The 19,696-nt window shown below is 35.9% G+C and overlaps 1 protein-coding gene across 3 annotated transcripts; it reads left to right on the forward strand.

Annotated features, from left to right (window-relative positions):
* The first annotated feature begins 1,116 nt into the window (after positions 1-1,116).
* On the forward strand, positions 1,117-19,334 carry MED30 (mediator complex subunit 30). Of its 3 annotated transcripts, none has more exons than XM_040626098.1 (4): positions 1,117-1,453; positions 7,089-7,247; positions 9,202-9,306; positions 12,842-13,861. In XM_040626098.1, the coding sequence occupies exons 1-4, from the start codon at positions 1,277-1,279 to the stop codon at positions 12,848-12,850; spliced, it is 450 nt and encodes a 149-aa protein (XP_040482032.1). In that variant the 5' UTR covers positions 1,117-1,276; the 3' UTR covers positions 12,851-13,861. The 3 variants fall into 3 exon arrangements, with proteins under 3 accessions (XP_040482032.1, XP_040482031.1, XP_008687500.1); XM_040626097.1 differs by lacking the exon at positions 12,842-13,861 and adding an exon at positions 9,581-9,959; XM_008689278.2 differs by lacking the exon at positions 12,842-13,861 and adding an exon at positions 18,954-19,334 and having other exon boundaries at positions 1,120-1,453.
* Positions 19,335-19,696: the final 362 nt, after the last annotated feature.

Genomic DNA, 19,696 nt, shown 5'->3' on the forward strand with positions numbered 1-19,696 from the left:
GAGGACCCTGAACATTTGTTTCAAATACTCATCACAATAATCAGTGGTCTGTTTGTCTCAGGAGAATGGGGCTTTGCCTTACCTGTCCACTACTGCTATCTCCATTCCTAGCGCCCAGCATATAGGGTATTTGTCAAATAATATTTGTTAAATAATAATTGCTCACTAAGGAGCGGTAAATCACTACCTTTAAAATCTCGACAATGGTTCCTGTGTAAATTTTAGTAGCCATTTCCTTTATAAAGTCCTTACTATTTGAGTGTTCCAATGCTTTTTTTAAATGCAATACTTTTGTGCCTATCGCCATTTTTCACATTCTTGACTCGACCCCCACCCTCACTTTAGAAATGGGCAGTAAAAGATAGGTGGGAGAATGGCTTTATTTTCATTTTTCTTACATTTATGTCACTCAACATGTAGCTATTGAGCACCTTGTATATGTCAGTCACTAAGCGCTGAGAATACAGCTAGTGAATAAAATACGCATAGTCTCTGTTTTTACGGAGCTTGCATTCTAGTACGTGTGTAAGGTGAGGGGAAACCAGAAACTAAACAAACCGAAAATTATATAGAACAGGGATAGTAGTAAGCGCCAAAGTCAGAAAAGTAGGTAGGTAGGTGGTGTGTGTGGGTTGCTATTCGAATAAACTGACATTTAAGCAGGGACCAATAGCAAATGAGGAGTCCGGATCCTGTGAAGCATGCAAGATCAGGAATTTCGTCTTCTAAATTCAAGTCGCAGCTTTACCAATTGCAACCTGTATACGACTAAACAAGTCAAACTAGCACCTCTGAGTCTGCTTCCCGGCTGTTAAAGGATAGTAATACCGCAAACCTCACAGGCTTGCTACGAGGCCACGCTCAGCAAGCAAACTAACACAAAGTAAGAGTTCTTTCAGGAATTCTAAGGACAGACTGAGACTCTAGAAAAGAGCTCCGGGAAAGCCCAATCGCCGCACAGCACGAACACCGCCCCCTAGCTGAAGTGCAGGCGGTGATTGGCTACTCAACTCCTCCGTCCCGCCCCACCCGGACATCCGGTCCAATCGCGGCCGGCTTTATGCCGAGGTATGTTCCCAGGGCCCACCAAGTGGGCGGTCCCCGTGACGTTAAGATGACGCGTTACGTCACGGTGGGCGGAAGTCCCGGCCGCTGTTTTGAAATCAGGCCGCCGGAGTCTTTGAAGCTCCTACCGCGGAGGCGGCAGCAGCCCAGCGCCGGGCGGACCCCTGACGCTTACCCTCGCGTCCCACCGGCCTGAGGCCGAAGCCTTGCCATGTCCACCCCTCCGTTGGCGGCGTCGGGGATGGCGCCGGGGCCCTTCGGCGGGCCCCAGGCTCAGCAGGCTGCCCGGGAGGTCAACACGGCATCGCTCTGCCGAATCGGGCAGGAGACGGTGCAGGACATCGTGTACCGCACCATGGAGATCTTCCAGCTCCTAAGGAACATGCAGGTGGGAAGGAAGGCGCGCGCCCTCCTGGCTGTGCGTGAGAGAGCGGGATGCTTCTTGGAAGAAAGGGGCGCTGGTTTAGTCGTTACGTGGGGCCCCTGGGCGTCAGCGGGGCTGTCCTTTGCATTCAGAAGTATTCCCCGGTGATGCGCCTGTCCTCAAGTTTCTGTGATATAAAGGTGATGTTTTCCAGAGAGGACTTCTGAGAGACTGAAGACTCAATTTTCTACATTCGCCCGGATTCTCTAGTTCCTAGGCAAATTCTTGTACCTTTCAGGGTAAAGGTGGATCTCTCACTATCTTTAACCTCATTAGACTGCCTTAACTTTCATCTCGTTTTCAAGCAAAATACTTTGAGGGTCTAAGGAGCTGAAGAATTCAGATTCTGCTAACCAGTTTTATTAAACATTTTTATTTTGGTATAATTGACGTAAAATATAATACATTTATATAAAGTTTTGACATATGTATATCCTTAGGAAACCATCATCCTCCACCACCCCAAAAAGTTTCCTCGTGCCCCTTTGAAATCTGTACTTCTTCCCCTTCCATCCGCACACAACTTCTCATTTGCTTTCTGGCACCATAAATCTGTTTGTATTTTCTAGAGTTTCATATAAATAGAGTTTCATATAAAAAACTATGTCATTTTTTGTTTTGTTTTTTGGGTCTGGCACCCTTGACTTAGAATGTATCAATAGTTCATTCCTTTTGCTTGCTGAATAATGTTCCATCCTGTGAATATATCACAATTTGTTTAACTGTTCATCTGTTGATGAGCGTTTGGGCTGTTTCCACTTTGGAGCCATTATCAATAATGCTATGAGTATTTACCTAACAAATGTTTGTGTGAACACATGTTTCATTTCTTTTGAGTGGATAGATGCATAGGAGTGGAACTGTTGGGTCATGTGGCAAATAACTCTAACATCTGGAGAAACTTTTCCAAAGTGGCCGCACCATTCTACAGTCCCACCGGCAGTGTTTGAGGGTTCCAGTTACTCCTCATCTTGACGGCACTTGTTAGTGTATGTCTTTTTGCTTTGCAGATTCTTTCTCCCAGTCTGTGGCTTCTCATTCTCTTCATATGGCCTTTTGAATAACAGACATTTTAAATTTTGATGGAATCGAATTTATCCATTTGTTCTTTTACAGATTTTGCTTTAGGCATCATACCTAAAAAATCTTTGCCTCACCCAAAGTAACAAATATTTTCTATTTTTTTCCTCTGGAAATTTTATAGTTTTAGGTCTATGATGCTCATTGACTATTTTCTTATATATAGTGATAAATATGGATCCAAGTGCATTTTTTTGCATTTGGATATCCAGTTGTTCCAGCACCATTTTGCCTATCTTTCTACTTACTTTACTACTATGTGATGTGGTTATCATTCTTATTTTATGAGGGTTCTGCCAGTGAGGTGAAGTGACTTGTCCACAGCTAGTCGGTGACAGGTTAAATTTGAAACCTGGTCTTCAAACTCTTACAACTCTGATTTCAGTGGGTGCACTGCAAAAGTAATTCAGGTGCATGGAAATCTTAACCGTGTCAATACAAGAGAAGATATGAAATCTTTAGCAATCATTTTAAAAGTTAATGGACTAATATCTAAAAATGACTAAAGTAGGTTTAAATTATTTTTCAGAACTTAGTAAATATTTATTTTTAACCTGCTGTGTGCAAAGTACTGAATTAGGACTAGTAGATCTTACAGCTAACATTTATCAAGTACTTTCCTTGGTCAGACACGCTGTTTTAAGAACTGTTCTAAGAAGTCTTTTTATCCTTATTTTACAGTTAAGGAAACAGGCTTAAAGAGAGAACTAAAGAGGAAGAAATAAGAAAGGGAGGCAAACCATAGGAGACTCTTGACTCCAGAAACAAACTGAGGATTGCTGAAAGGGAGGTGGGTGGGGAGATGGGGTAACTCAATTGATGGGCATTGAGGAGGGCATGTGATGTGATGAGCACTCTGGGTGTTATACGCAACTAATCAATCACTGAACATTACATCAAAAACTTATTATGTACTGTACTTTGGCTAATTGAATTTAAATTAAAAAAAGAGGGAATTAGTTCTTCCTGCTAATCTCTTTATAATACTAACTGGCTGTCCAACACTTTGTATGATTAACAGAGATATAATACACACCTATGACCTACACTAAAGAACCAAACTCTTTCAAAAAGTATTATCAGTAACTAGATTACGTGTGGACATATATTCAAAAACAGTTTGTAAGAGACTATGATAGTTATTTCTTTGGGCCTCTTACACGTTGTGAATTCTTTTCCCCGGTCTGTTGTTTGCCTTTTGGCCCTGCTTACGGAAGTTCTACCATACATATGTACTTTACAAGGCAGCTGAATTTATGTCTCTTAGGACTTTCAGGTTCTCTGTCTAGTAAGGAAGGACTTTTCCCATTCCAAAACCAGGAAGATTTCTGGGTTTTGTTTCAATTTCTACATCTAAAACTTTGACCCATATGGAATTTATCCTTCTATAAAGTGTGAGGTATGGCCCCAGCCCTACTTTTTCTAAAAGGGTGAGTAATTCTTTTACTTTCCTCCATTGATTTCAGATGCTACTTTATACAAACGAATCTATTTCTGGATGCTCTATTCCATTTGGCTGCCTGTCTTTTATGTAGTAATCCCAAACATTCTTATATTTACTGTGACTCTATAATGTGTTCACACTTATTTCCAAAATTGCCCTGGGTGTCCTTATTTATTTTTCCACCTGTACTTTAGAATCAGCTTGATTAGTTCTGAGAATAACCTGTTAGGGTTTTATTAGGTTGATTTAACCTGGAGAGACTTTACATCAGTGTGATGTTGAGTCTTACTAACCAAGAACACAATTATCTTTTTTTGTGTCTCTGTGAAGTATTTTAAGTTTCCATCTATATCTTGAAATTTTTAAAATGTATGTGTGTGTGTATATATATATATAAATATATATGTGTGTGTGTGTATATATATATATATGTGTATATATATATATATCCCCAGACTTAATATATATTTTTTAATCTTTCCTGCTGCTATTGTAAATGGCATCTTTTTCCTTTCTCATTTTTGTTTCCAAATATGAAAGCAAAGCTATTTTCTCTATATTAATTTTGTACCCACTCTTTGACTACCTTTGTTGATAATAGCACTTTATCATATCATTTATATCATATCCATAAATAGTGATGATTATGCTACTTCCTTTTTAATGTTTCAACTTTTTCTTTTTTTTCTAATTGCCTTGGCCAGTGCCTCCAGGGAACAGTGTTCACTAGTAGTATTAGTGGTCTTAGTAGACTTCCTGTTCTGTTCCTGACTTCAGTGAGGATGCTTTTAATGTTTCCACATTAATCATGGTGCTGACTTAACTGAGATAAATGTATTTTATAATGCTGGGGAATTTTTACTCAGTGTTTTATATTTGTTTTAAGACTGGATATTGAATTTAGCTTTTTGGTGTCAAGGGGTGTGATCATATATTTACAGATCTTTGTTAGTATTCAAGAGTGAGGTGGTTATGATGAGCTTTTCAGCTAAACATGTATACTGCGGGTTTATATCAGGGGATCTTAGGCACTATTACAACTTATATTCTGTGGTAGAGGAACCTTGTCTCTCTCAAGTTCACTACTGTGCCGTACCTTCTAGGTCAGTGCCTCACACATGAAAAGTGTGCAAGAATTTTTCGAAGGAATTAAATCTTCCCTTCTTTGAGAATCTGATGCTATCTATGAAAATACCCAAACTTGAATAGTGGGTGAACTTGAGGAGGGTGATTCTTTGCATTTCAAAAGAATTTTGTTTTTCTTCATGAAAGGATTTACTTCTTTTACATAACACACACTTCTTAGTGCATTTTAAGTACAGATTTATGGATAAAATAATTCACTGAAGTAAAATAATTCAGAATGTACTTTAAAACCTTCCATGGGTGCGCACTATACTAAATACAGGGACATAAATGTGAATAACTTACAGTCTTCACAAAGTAGAAAATATGGACCGAGTTAAACCTAGTACATAAATGTACAGGTAAAGGTACAGTGCTTCTGTACGTAAGATGTAATCTTATACTGCTTATTATCACCCAAATAGGACAGCAGGGATCCTTTAAAACTTTGATTGGTAAAAGTTCATAAATTGAAGGTTCATGAGAAACAGTACATTGTATTTAATTCAGTGCCTTTTGGGGGATGAACTTATAATGCCTTTTCCCTTTAAAAGTTTTGACTGATTCAGCCTTTGATATTTAATCCCATTTCTTGGAGTTATTGTCCTCAAGAGTGTTTCAATGCTTGAGAATTTCTGAAAATCCTAATAATAACTCATTTCTTCTTAACTTGTAAACCATAACACTGAAGGGAATTTGGAAATGATAGAAAAGAAATTATTCAAGCCGATCTCCCTGTTACATCTTCTATCAACTATGTGTAGGCCTTTCCAGTGTTTTTTTCATGTTTATGGGTTTACCTACTTGTAACGACAGTGTTTCCTGTTTTCTTTTTTTCCCCAAATACTGTACCGTGCACCTTCTTTTGCATTCCTGTTTAGAAAAAAAGAGTAAGCTGAGGTTTAGAAAAACAGGCTGATCTTCTAGTTATTGGATAGTAGTTAGTGTCTTGGTTTTAAGGCACTTTAATCCCCAAGATAAGGATATGCGTGAATGCTCACAATCAAAGCATCTCGTGGGCTAGAAAACGTGGTCTAAATATTGTTAATTCTAATGGTAGGATGATTTCACAGATCAAACTCTGGAAATAAAATATCACACAATACTTTGATGTACAGAGGTGTACAGAGAAAGGAAGATTTTGCTCATGAGGTTCAGCAATGCACAAAAGGTGTATTTAGTTACAAGTTATAAATAATAGTCAATTTCCATGTGTCTGTGATTTTACCATTCCAGTACATACTTTTGGCTTCTTTTGATAAAACTCCTGAATTAAAAATAATATAAGCATCCAAGACAGAGCTACGATCACAAGCAGTTACTTATAATAATTTATTAATGGTGCTCAAGTGCAGATTGATTTGCACCTCTCTCTCCTACTGTTGATTTCTTTTTATAGTAAAGCTTGTGGTGACAGCTTTATGTTTTAGTGCATGCCCTGAGCCTCTTAATTACCTTACAGTTAAGGTATTTGAGATGATTCTGCTCTACTAGCAGTACTGTTCCTTTCTCCTGCTGAAAAGTCCTGATCCTCACTTTTTACTTTTCTTGTGGCTGCTTCTTTTTCTTTAAGTTGTATTTTGTTTTTAGCTTCCCAGTTGAGTTCAGCAGCTTGCTGCCTTTACGAAATAGTAATATTAAAATCATAGCGTTATTTTTAAAGTTATAATCTACTTCAAAAATTAGAGGGGAAAGTATTTCAACTGGTCAGAGAGGCCTATCATGAAGTTTCTTCTGGGGCTATCTTACAGTACGGAAACAGTACACCAAGGAGCTAATAACAAATGAGCGAGTATTACTCTTAAATTCTTAAAATTACCCTTGATTAATTGCGAAGAACAGTTTGCTTTTATACAGTGCGTAAAAAGTATTTGTTTTGCTAGCTTTACTTTTAGAAAATCTTGATTGGCATTACTTCATATTTTTCTTGCTTTTGTTTTGCCTGATAAGCTGCCAAATGGTGTCACTTACCACACGGGGACATATCAAGACCGGCTAGCAAAGCTACAGGACCACCTGCGCCAACTTTCGATTCTCTTCAGGAAGCTGAGACTGGTCTATGACAAATGCAACGAAAACTGCGGCGGGATGGATCCCATTCCAGTGGAGGCAAGTCGTGGTGGTAGAGGGAGGATGAATGTAAGATGCCAGACATTTGTAATTTTTTTCCTTTTTCTCCTTCTCTTTTCACAATATTCTCAGATTTTGAACTATATTGGTTCTACTTTGGAAAGGAGAAGGTGAAAATATGATATATATGCATAGAATTACTACTGTCTTTTCATGTTAATTTGTAGATTTGAACATCCAAGCCTATAGTGAATTTTTGTTGTTGGGAGGAAAGAGTGGTCTGTGGCAATTTTTATTATTGCTGCCAGGGTCTATTTAATTTAATCAGTGCATATTTTTTTTTTTTAAGTAACAGTTTTAATAGTATTGTAAAATACTCTTAAAATGGTTTTCAAGGAAGTCCTTTACAGATGAAATACTATGTTTTCATCGTTATTAATTTAGATTAGCTTAGTGGAATCACTTTTGTTTGAAAATAGATCTCTTAAACTTAATCTTGGGTCATAGATATATTTTAGTTCACTAGGTATACGATATTTTTATAGGTGGCCCTTTCCTGTTGACAAGATCAATCTCTGCCAACAAAAGTAGCTGGGAAGGTTTAGATGTTCTCTCACTGAATATGGAGAACAATTTCATGTGATGACAGCTTCCTTTCTGAGTGATCAGCATGTAAGGGATGAACAGGGAAAAGAGTAAACCGCAAAATGGCCGGAAAAGAAGCGGTCAAAGATACAGGAGAAAGATAAAAAATGTGGGTGACATTATCAGATGCTGGAGAGAAGTCAGGGTATAAAATAAGGAATAAAAATTGTCCGGTAGATTTTGCTAGAGGAAAACTGTCGGTATATATAAGCAGAGCTTTGTTGAGATGTTTGTTAGCACAAGAAGTTAGATTGCAGTGGGTTGAAGATGAAACAGGAAATAAGGAACTGGAGCTGACAAGTGGATACCCATCTCGCAAAAAGCTTAGATGAAAAGGGGAAAACAGTAGATGGAAGGAGGGTTGGTGTCAAGGGTTTTGGGGAAAGGAAAGGAAAAAAAGGGAGGAAAAAAAAAAACCTTTAAATGAGACAGACCAGACATGTTTAGATTATAAAAGAATAAAACAGTACGGAGAGGTTGGGAACAGGGAGATAAATAATGAAGACAGGAGGATGAAAAAATCACAGCACGGGAATGGAAATTAATCATCTTCAGGAGGGAGGACAGCTCTGCATTAGGAGAGAGGAAAGGAAGAAAGAGTGGTTGTGATGTGGATGAGTTTATATTTGTCCCAAGAATTTGAAGAAGTTTGGCCAGATGACTCCTGGTTGTACCATTGTTTACCTCTGGCCTGTTCCTGATTGTTGTTTTAAGATGGTAGAGACCAAATGATTCCTAAAATCTCTGTCACATTTATGAGTGACTGCATCACAAATCATAATATTTCATTATAATTCTGCTAGATATTTCATTGCTATATAAATTTTTTTCTCCTGCAAAAAACTTTCTCCCAACTAAAAGAAGACCTCGAGAAATTTGCATAAACACTGAGGTTCTAATTAGCAAAGTAAATGACATTTATATAATGCACAGCTGTGAAGTTCTTTTCTTTCTAGTGTAGATGAAAGAAAGCCTGTTCTATCTCAGTGGACTATAAATTTTTAGGGGCAGGTATCACATCTTACTTGTCATTTTTGCAGTATCTCACCCAGTGTCTGAAAATTAAATATTTGCTGATTAAATGGATAGAATATTACTTAACTGTATGTAACAACTAATGTTATAAGGGCTATTTTGCAAAAGAAATCTGAAAATAATGTATAGGAGGCACTGAAATGATAAACTTCCAATGCTGTTATTTTAGACCATCACCTGAATTACAATTTATTTATGTACTACTAAAAGAAAAGCATAAAAATTAACCTTAATCAGAGAGACTTTGTATACCAGTGTAATTGGAAACTTTGCATCATGTTTTTGACTTTTAACTCTTGTCTGTCACTCCCAGCAACTAATTCCATATGTGGAAGAAGATGGCTCAAAGAATGATGATCGAGCTGGCCCACCTCGTTTCGCTAGTGAAGAGAGGCGAGAAATTGCTGAAGTAAATAAAGTGAGTTATTAGTCTGTGTATTTTGTATTTCAGAATTATGGATAAAAATTACAAGGGAGTCTATGTAACTCAAAGACATAGTCTGAATTATAGAATTACACCAAGTTGTTTCTGTGGCAAATTTAACCTAGTTAGAGTATAATCAAGAACTAAAACGGTAAGCAGAAATGCCACTTGAATAGTCGAAAGAGAGATCGCAGAATTCATGCCATGAAACTGTTAGAAAAACCTCACAGACACTCAGTCATAACTCATTTACTTTTTTCTTTTCTAGGCAGAATTCTAGCTTTCTAGCTTACAGCATACTTGGAGCAGCAAATGATAAAAATTTACAAATAGAAAATGTGAATATCTCAACACCTGAATAAGAAATAGAGAGTTATCAGCATTAGCCAGCACCACCCTCCGTCTTGCAGAAGCTCCTAACTTTTATATATTTTTTACTGAATACTTACAGAAGTTTAGAAGATAATGTTCCGATAGTTCTCATGAAACAAAGAGATACAGGGAAAGTTGTCAGTTCATTCTGTGGTCGAAATATGGCCCACGCTTACCCAAACCTAACAAATAGCACAATAAATAAAACTACCAATCTCACAAGTTCCCTTAATAGATACACACCCCTCCACCATGTACTCTGATCCTGAAATTCTTAGTTCTAGTTTATAGAATTCATCGGGGCATTAACAAGTAATCCATCACAGCCAAAAAGGGTTTTTGGAGATAGAGGAGGATAATTTAAGTTTACATACATAATACATAATGTCAGTAGATTAAATTGGAAAAAAAAATTTTTTTCTCAGATCTAAAAGACATTTGATAGAATTCAAATGTTACGGATTCAAAGAACACTTACAACTATTAGTCTTTAAAAAAAAAAAACAACTTATTTCAGATAAATAGCCAACATTTTCACAGGTGAAATATAGAACTGATTCTGTTAAAAATGGGCCTAAAATAAGATGCCTTACACCACTATGTTTATTAATTATTTTAGAAGTCATAGTCAAAACAAAAAGACAGGAAACAGAAACAAACCTTGGGAAACAGGGTTTATAATATTATCCACAAGCTTGTTGAGTTTGTACATAATATTATAACTCAAGCTTGTTAAGCTCAAAGAAACTCAGCTGATTAACAACTAGAGTCATTCAGAGTTTGAGAAAAGGGCTTAATACGAATGATACCATTTTCTTATAATGCTATAAACCAATTAGATTATAAGATCCTATTCACAATTGTAACAAGTATTAAGTAGTTAGGAATTATCAATAATATATGTGACTAAACTTATGATACATAAAAAAAGTTTTGAATAATTAAAAGAACACATAAAGTTCTTGTGTGGGCAATAAATATTCTAAATATACCAGTCTTGAGTAAGAATTCTCTTGAAAATACACAAAATAATAAGATTTTAGTGCAATACCAATGAAAAACCAAATCCAAACTGGAATTTTTGTGTGTGTGAACATACTAAAACATCAAAGAAAATTCTCGTAAGAGTAATAAAAGAGCTCTTTGCTTCAAAAATTAAAATGTGATACGGAGAATATTATAAAAAATAATAATTGTGAAATGGTATAAGAATAGACAGATTAGTAAAATAATAGCCAGAAAAATAGTCTTCCTATTATATATAAGAATTTATGTCAGAAGAGGGATTGTGTAGAAAATCTGTCTTTAAAAATAGAAACTTTGGGGGGAAATTATCTATCTTTTACATTATACTCTATGTCAAAATTCACTTCAGAGTTGAAAATAAAACCTGAAAAACAAAATATTGGAAAATTAAGAGAAAAATGTATATCAAAACGCAGGAAAGAGCTGGATTTTATAAAATTTTCATTTTTTTCATTAAAGGAGAAATACAGATTAAGAATATTGTCAGCAATTCTGACAGTAATGAACGAGCATAAAGAACTTACAGTAAGAAATTTGTAGGAAATGAGGGGATTGGGAACTTTTATATCTTGAAGAATAAATGGTGTTTGGTAGTCTGGAGATACGAGGCATTCATTTATTAAGAAGTGTTATAGGTTTCTGTTGATAATCTATGCATTAATTCACGATAGATGTACTCTGTTATTTTTCTCTGTAATAAGGATATTTTTATAAGATAAAGTGAAATATGTATATAAATAAAACAGCATCATGATGGTAACTTTGATTTCAGAGCATGTGACAGAGTTTGTTCTCTACCATAGAAGATTTTATGATATTTTAGAAAACAGTCTGTGTAAATTAAGAAAGATACAATTTGTCTAAATATATGCTTCATTTCACCTTTTCTCTGAGTTCTTCTTTTTTTCCTCAATTTGATGGCTTAGAAATAACTCACTCTTGATTTTCTTTAAAAGACCTTTCATATAATCAGAATACAATACTTTGACAGTGTATAATAAAAAAAATCCTATTAGATACTGATTTAGAATTTTGTGAAGGGTATAATTGGGTATAAGGGAAGGATATAATTGACACAAAGGATAAGATGTATAAAAAAACTTCTTTCACTTGAGGATTTAGGTTTCTTCCAGTCTCTCTCTCCTGGACCCACCTACACACTTTCCTTCCTTCCGCCAGTCTTTTCAATACAGTTATATCACAACTGGGGTTCAATGAATATTCTGTGTTTGTATTATTAAGGTGCATAAATACCGTTTATTGCTTTGCCACATAGTAAACTAGGGTCACATTTCCTTGAACAATTTTTTGTCCTCCTGGAGTTAATAATTTTGTAATTTTTTAAAAATTTTTAGTTCCTTATGCATCTGGGGCAGCATCTCAGCACTGTTTTCCAACTTTTCCACAGAGTCAAAATTACCAGGCAATTTAATCGTTCTTTTTTTCTCCTTAGAGCCTTCCATCTTCTCACTAGGTCTGGACTGAATGCTCTCTAGGCCTGCTCTTCAGCACTATCCTGGGGCTTCCTTAACCCCTTTTGTTGGCTTCACTGTTTCCTCAGCTTCATGTCATCTTCTTTGTTGGTTTACTCTCTTGTTGGTAACGTACATACATCAGTGGCTTTTTCAGAAGGAATGTAGTAGGGACTTAAGTTTCAGTCTTCCCATAGCTGTCCACTTGATAGTTTGGCTGGCTATAAAATTCTATGTTGTAAATTAATTTCCTTCAGAAATTTGAACATATTCTTCCATAATCTTCTCAAATAGGGTTTGGCAAACTTTAAAGGACCAAATAATAAGTATTTTAGGCTTCGTGGGACATATATAATTTTCGTTATGATGTAAAAACCATCCTTAGATCACAGGCCTTACAAAACAGGTCATGTGCCATAGATTGCAACCCCTATCTATTTCATTTTGCTGTCTTTCCAGATTGAGGCTCTAAAAGATCTGGTGAACTCTGATGCTTAATCATGAGCCGTTTGTAGTTAAGAATGAGACACTAGAAGGCTAATAATAGGCTTTGTGAGTGGACTTAATCATGTTGAATTTGGGAAGCAATTTGGCTTTTTTAGGGGGGACCCCCCCAACTATCATTTTCTGAGGGTGGTTTTTTTGTTTTCTTTTTTTAGGCTGTTTAATTTCTTCAGAGAAGAATCTTCCAGTGCCCTACACAGAGATATATGCTCTTGTCTTCTTGCCTTCTGCTGTGCTGGTGACACTGAATCCTTGTGGTTCAGTTTCATAGGAAACAAACCTCCTAATCCTTAGAGGTGGGGGCAGGGCACAAGGAGAGTACTCGGTCAGTCACTTGTTCCCGAGGAGTGGGAGTGAGTACCTGGCACTCTTGCTAGTCCGTGGAGGTCTTTTAGCTGTTCCTCCAGTTCTTATCCCCAGGCCTCACCTGGTGCTGTTGCCATGGCACCGGTCTGACCTCCATAGAGGAGGAGCAGCCCTGTTCTCAGTGGTGCTGTCCCTGAATCCACCTGGGCTGTAGTTTCCTCCCAAGTCATTTACCACTCCCCTTCTACTTTTCCTCTTAAACTACCACCTCGTATCTGCTACTGTCTCCTTTTTGATCATTTTTCTCCACATAGGATTATAGGTTTTTCCATTCCTCTCCTGCCGTTTTATTAGGGTTTTGAGAAGAAGAGATAAACACATGTATTTAGTCCACAGTGTTTATCTGCAACAAGTTGATTTCAATACACGGAATATACAGTATTTCTGTAGATTTGTCTATGGAATAAAAGCCCGTATTCAAATTTTGTCTTCCCATTTATACTTCAGGCATACTTAAGAACTCTTTCTTTGATTAAGTCATTTGAATCTGCTGATTTTGCTGTTATAAGTGCTTCTAACTGGGGTAAAACTTGTTTTAGTTGATATGATATTGAATTGAAGGTTATTACAAAGAAGAAAAAATCTATTTAGATATTTTAATTGAACAGATTTAAAGCTTAGCCCTATGTTTCTATAGGAATTCTTTTTTAAAAGAGAATTTAGGGGGAAAGTATCTTGAGTGGCAGGGGAAGTCCTCATTTGATGGCCTCATAGCTCCATCTTACTTCCTAGGAACTGTTATTATATTTTGAAACAGGACTAGAGAATTAGGTAGTAAACAAGAGGTTTTTAAAAAAGGGAGGGGGGAGGACTACAATTTCGTTAACTCAAACTGAAATCCAAAAAATAAGACAGAAGAGATTAAATAGCTAAAAACCAAGCAAAGTGGATTTTTTTAACCTAAAGATGTTTTTAACTCATTCCTTAAAACATTGTAAATGTGAATTTAATAAAACACATATTTTGACTCTTAATAAAGTTATGTATAATTAGTGCTACTAACATTATTTATTCTTCTCTTCCAATTTGTACTTTCCTTCTAGAATAGCAGATTAAAAGATATAATTAGAAATTTTTATAGCACTAAGGTCATGACCAATGGATATGTTTTTCTGCCTTGATGGCTCACACACCTGAATGTTGTCGTGAAGAATGTTTTCTTAATAGCTACTTCCAGATGGTAGAATGTTGCCCTAATCTATTTAATCTCACAGATGCTACTAAAAAAAAAGTTTAAATTCTTTAATTTTCGATTACTTATAAATATCTGTATTCATAAACTTAAATTTTTATATTCCTTTTGTCTATTTTTATCAATTCTCTTCCCTGTGATACAGATTTTTTTTTTTTTAAGTTATCAGGTGGTGGTCGAGAGCTTTAAGGTTCACTGCAATCTGAGCTAGTCATACCCATCAAAGTAATTCGATACAGAATATTAAAATGAATAATTTTTAATAGTATCCATATATTTTTTTAAATACCAACAGACCATCTTTAACTGGAAAACAAAGAACAAGCTTAAAAATGATTGCTAGGGAATTTTTTTCCTTGTTTGTTTTTTATCTTCTAGGATTTCCAAAGCTTTTGATTTGGCTTTTTGGGTTTTTTAATTCAATATTAAAATATTTATATATTTGGGTACCTGCTCTGTGCCAACTATCATTCTAAGTGTAGGAGTTTCTGCCATGAATCAGTCAGATGTGTTGTCTGCCACTGCGCACATTTCACACAAATGGGTAAGTGTCTTCTCTGAGGACAGAAGACTCTAATGGAAGCAAAGCAGCACCCTTTCAAGTACCCATTTGTTGTGAGAGATATTTACAAAAACAGAACCTGGAATTTAAATAAAAACTTTTTTAAAAATCAAACCATATTTTTAATACATTGACATTTGCTTCTTTTTAATGATTAAGTTGCTTTATGGACCTATGTAATCAGGAATAAAATTGTATTCCTGGCATTCAATTAAAAATATTCAAAAATTTATTACAATGCATATTTTATTTTTAGTCTAAATAAGCTACATAAAATAAGTAGCTTTATGTACCCCTCAGTTAACTCTCACTCATTTTCAAAATATTATTATATCTTTGTGTACTTAAAATTGTACAGAACAACACACTGATGGTATGTTTACTATTTAACATATGGTCTGACTTCTAACGACGTATATACTACCAATACCTACCATAGGCCATGAAATTTGGGGGCACAAAATTTTGTAATCAGTATTTGACATAAATCATAAGATGATAGGATGGCCTAGTTTCAGTAGTCAGATTTTTGGCTTTTTTAAATACTTTTCATTTGCTTTTCATACATTCTGGAATCTCTAAGCCCTAATACTCAAGTAAAGACTAAACACTTGTCTGAGACTGTATGTTTGGAGGACATCAGAATGAGTTCTGTTTTGCTTAAACTCTTTTGTTGATGGAAAAATGAAAGAGGTATGTGGGTATTTTTTACAGGGTTGACACATAATTGAGTCCATGCACTTAGAAATTAAAGCATTTTTGACCAATGGTCACAGCCTTTATATGCATCTTAAATTACATGGCATGACTTAAACATTTTTTTAAGTGTCTGCTCTACTTACACATTCACCTGTTAATGTAACAAATTAGGCACAGCTGATGGATTTTGATAATAGCAGCTGTCAACCTCTGTTAAAATCAATCAGGGGCAAGACTGTATATATTAAATCCTGTATCATGTCATGAAAATTTATTTACAATTTAACCACTAATAAGCATAACTGTCAGCTTTGCTGTTGATAGTGTCATGATGTGTTTTGGCTCAAGGTATCTTACTTGTATGCTAATTTTTTAATTTAAAACTTTGCGGCATCTTTGAGAAGAACTTTCCAGGTGCTTTAAAATATATTTTTTAAATTACTATTACCTAGAGTTGAATATTACTTTGAAAATACCCTACATTTTTTAGTTCTCTTAATTTCTTCAGAATGAGGCTAATTTTTTTAAACAAGTATATTAGAATTTATATTTCCAAATGAGTATTCTTTAAAAGTAGTCCTGTTGGTTAAACTACACATTTATGCCAGTGATACATCTGTTATAGAAGCCATTGGACCTGTTTTGATATTGATTTTAAGGTGTATTATTAACTACCCAAGAATGTAATTTTATTGCTTCTAGTAATTTATACAGAAAATATGACCAGTGAGCTTATTTCACTAGACTTGGCCTTTGAATGGTTTTCAGTTTTTAAAACTTAAATATCATTCCTCCTCCTCCTTTTCCATGGACACAGATTTTTCACCATTGAAATGATTCAGAGGATCCAGCCCACATATTTGTCCAGTTAACCTTTTTCATTCAAGTTTAAATCATATTTTTTCTTCAAGAATTTTAATGGATCCCTATTGCCCACTACCAAGCTCAAGTTTATCCCCCTTCCCCTATTGCTCACCCCCAATTTTTCAGGCCCTGTGTTTGATGACCTTACCAGCAAGAGGCGGTGTCTCTATCTTTTTGAGTTACACAGCACTGCCTTCCCAGTTATACAATCCAGTCATGTGGGCATTATCTTCCTCCTCCTTGATGCAGAATTTCTTCTAGGCAGGGACTGTTCCTCATTCATTTTTCTCCCCTCACAATGCCTAACCCAGAGACTGGTACGTAATATACCCTCAGAGTAAATGTAGAACAGAAAGTGTTACAGGCTCAGAATTCGATTCCCAAGAAAAGTTGTGAAATTTAAAAGTAAGCATATTCAAAGTATGTCAGAAGGTACTAATTCAAATAAGACTTTTTTTTTTTTAATCTCACATTGTTTCTCCTTCTTTTATTCTTAGTCAGTAGCTCTTTTCCATTCTCCCTGAAAAGCTAGATTTGAAAGGGGAGGTCGCAGAAGCTGCAGTCTCACGGCGAGGGAAGCAAGTGATGGCTCAGTGTGACAGGCAGCTGACTATGACCCATGCGTTGAAGCCAGTAATCAGTTCACTCAACTAAATGTAACTGGTTTTCAGCACATGGGTCTGCATAACTGGCTGTCCTCTTAGGTCTGGGTGTACAAAGAGTAGAACTGGCAGAGGCCTCATAAGTTATAGATGCCATCTCATGAGAAAACCGAGGAAGAATTTACCTAAGATAAAAGAGCAAGTTAGAGGCAAAGTTAGAACTGGGATTGAGGTTTCCAGCCTCCCAGAATACGGAAGAGCACCTTTACTCGTCTAGTCCCTCTGTGTGCTGCTACCCTTGACTGCTGGCAGAAGTAGCCATTTCTTGTCCCCTAGGATGCAAAGGACCTCATGGGCGTGGTACTGGCCATCTGGTCATCCATCATGTCACCCAGGTCTGAGGGTCCATTTGATCAGATTCTGTACACGGGTGGCTTCAATAACTGCCACATACTTATGACAGCAGAGCCTAGAAGATGAGCCATCTGAAGGCTCAAAAAGGAGACTGAGTCACTAAAATTCCAACAGTATCCTCCTCCCAGAAACAGTGTTAAAGTGAGCTTCGTGACACTTTATGCTGTACACAAGCCCTGTTGTTTTATCTGTGTTGTAGAAGTTCTCAAATATGAATTAAATTTAATATCGAACATTAAAATATATAAATTGTTTTTCTGTTTTCCAATAAGAGTTTCTTGGTCCTCCCTTTTGGCCACTTTCTATTACTTCTCTAACTCTAGATAAAATAGGAGTAACATACGTCATCTTAGTTGGCTCTTTAATGAAATCAAAATGAAGATTTTTAGGCCTCTTTATAATGAGCATATACACTACTTTATCTGGAGGTGTTTTAGTATCTACCTTTAAATTATCTAATTAAAGATATTATTTCCTAATGTAATGTTTCTAAAAGGTTAGTGAATAGTATTATTATTATTATTATTATTATTATTATTATTATAACTAGTAAGTACTCTGACCAGAAGTTCTCTATTTTGGGGGCGCCTGGGTGGCACAGCGGTTAAGCGTCTGCCTTCGGCTCCAAATAAATAAATAAAATCTTAAAAAAAAAAAAAAAAAAGAAGTTCTCTATTTTGTTTTACCTAAGCAGACATTTGCCACATAGGATTTGAAGGACGCATGCTGACAGAGAAGTTCATAAACCGTGGTCTGGTAGCAGCCCAGATACAGAGACACAGAGCCGTGGGCTGGGGCCTTCAGGGCATCCAGCAGATCTCAGTTGTGAACAAGATTATGTCAGGGTCTGCGATTTTCAGAGTCAGAAGTGGACTGCACTTCACGCTATGCCAAACAGTGACTTCTGCCACATTTTTGAAAGACCAGTTGCATCAGGCATTGTATTTTCATTAAACTTGATTTCCTATATTGACAGTTTTTCCCGTTCGGTGTCTACGAGGAACATTTGTTGAATGCTTACTTATATGCCAGGCCCAATTTTAACACAGTTATGTCATTCAAATCTTTTAATCCTCTTAGCAACTCTTATGAAGTAGGTTCAGTTATTATCCCCATTTTTCTGATGTGGAAACTGAGGCACAGAGAGGTTAGGTAATTTGGCCAACATCACATATTTAGTTAGTGAAGGAGGGGAGTGTAAACGCGGAGACTCTGACTGGAGGTTATGGTCTCTTGACCATTATATTATACCGCGTCCTGAAAAGCCTATATCTTGGGTTTTGTAACAATTAAATGTTTAGCTTAATTTCTTTGATGGTGGCGAGTGGAGGCAGAAAGGAGGATCAGGGGCTGGAGCCAGAGTCCTCCGCGGGCTGAATTAGAATTCAGCATGCCTTTTGGAGAGTGTTAGTGGCCAGAAAAGGACTGAGACCTTCCGCATTAAGGAAATATTTAGCTTAATTTCTGTCTGATCATTAGAGTTCTAACTTATGACATTTTAATCTTTGTAATAACTTCATGGTCTATAATTCATGAAACATTTTTGATAAATTCTTTTGTTTCTACAGAAACTCAAACAGAAGAATCAACAGCTGAAACAAATTATGGATCAATTACGAAATCTCATCTGGGATATAAATGCCATGTTGGCAATGAGGAACTAAACTGATATTTAAATTTCCTGCTTTACATGTTATGCCATTTTCCCCCCTCAAGTGTTTTTTCCCTTTGCAGATTATCTGCTTTTATTCTACTCACTAGAATTAAAGTTCCTATATTTACATTGTAATTTTACATTAAAGTATGCATTGGCAGTTTTTTTTTAAGCTATTGATTCTATGGAAGATTATTGTAATAAACTTTGATAGGGCTTATGTTTTGTTTAATCTTCATGAATTGAATTTTTTAAACAAAAGAATTAAGTTTTGTAAATAAAATTTTCAATTTGATCAATGGTTGTTTTGCTCATTTTATTACCCTTTGAGGAGAGTTAAAGGTTTTAAACATTTTTGCAAATGGAAATATCAAGTACAGTCTATCTGTGGTGCAAACTAACTAAAATTAAACATGTAAGTCTCCATTTCAGCTCAATTTTTTTAAATTTAGAGTCCCAAACAGGTTAAAATGAGAAAATAGTTAACCTGTATATTGCTGTAAATAGATGAAAATTACTTTTACCATGTGTTTTATGTGTTGGGTCTTAACTAGAATGACCTGTCTCTAATAGGATGGAACGAAATAATTTGAGTCTGGCACAAACCGAAATCGAACAATGTGCTTCTGTGCTCCCTGCTTTAGCCCAAGAAGCAAC

The sequence above is a fragment of the Ursus maritimus genome, unplaced genomic scaffold (genome assembly GCF_017311325.1).
Source record: "Ursus maritimus isolate PB19 unplaced genomic scaffold, ASM1731132v1 scaffold_9, whole genome shotgun sequence".
Lineage (NCBI taxonomy): Eukaryota > Metazoa > Chordata > Mammalia > Carnivora > Ursidae > Ursus > Ursus maritimus.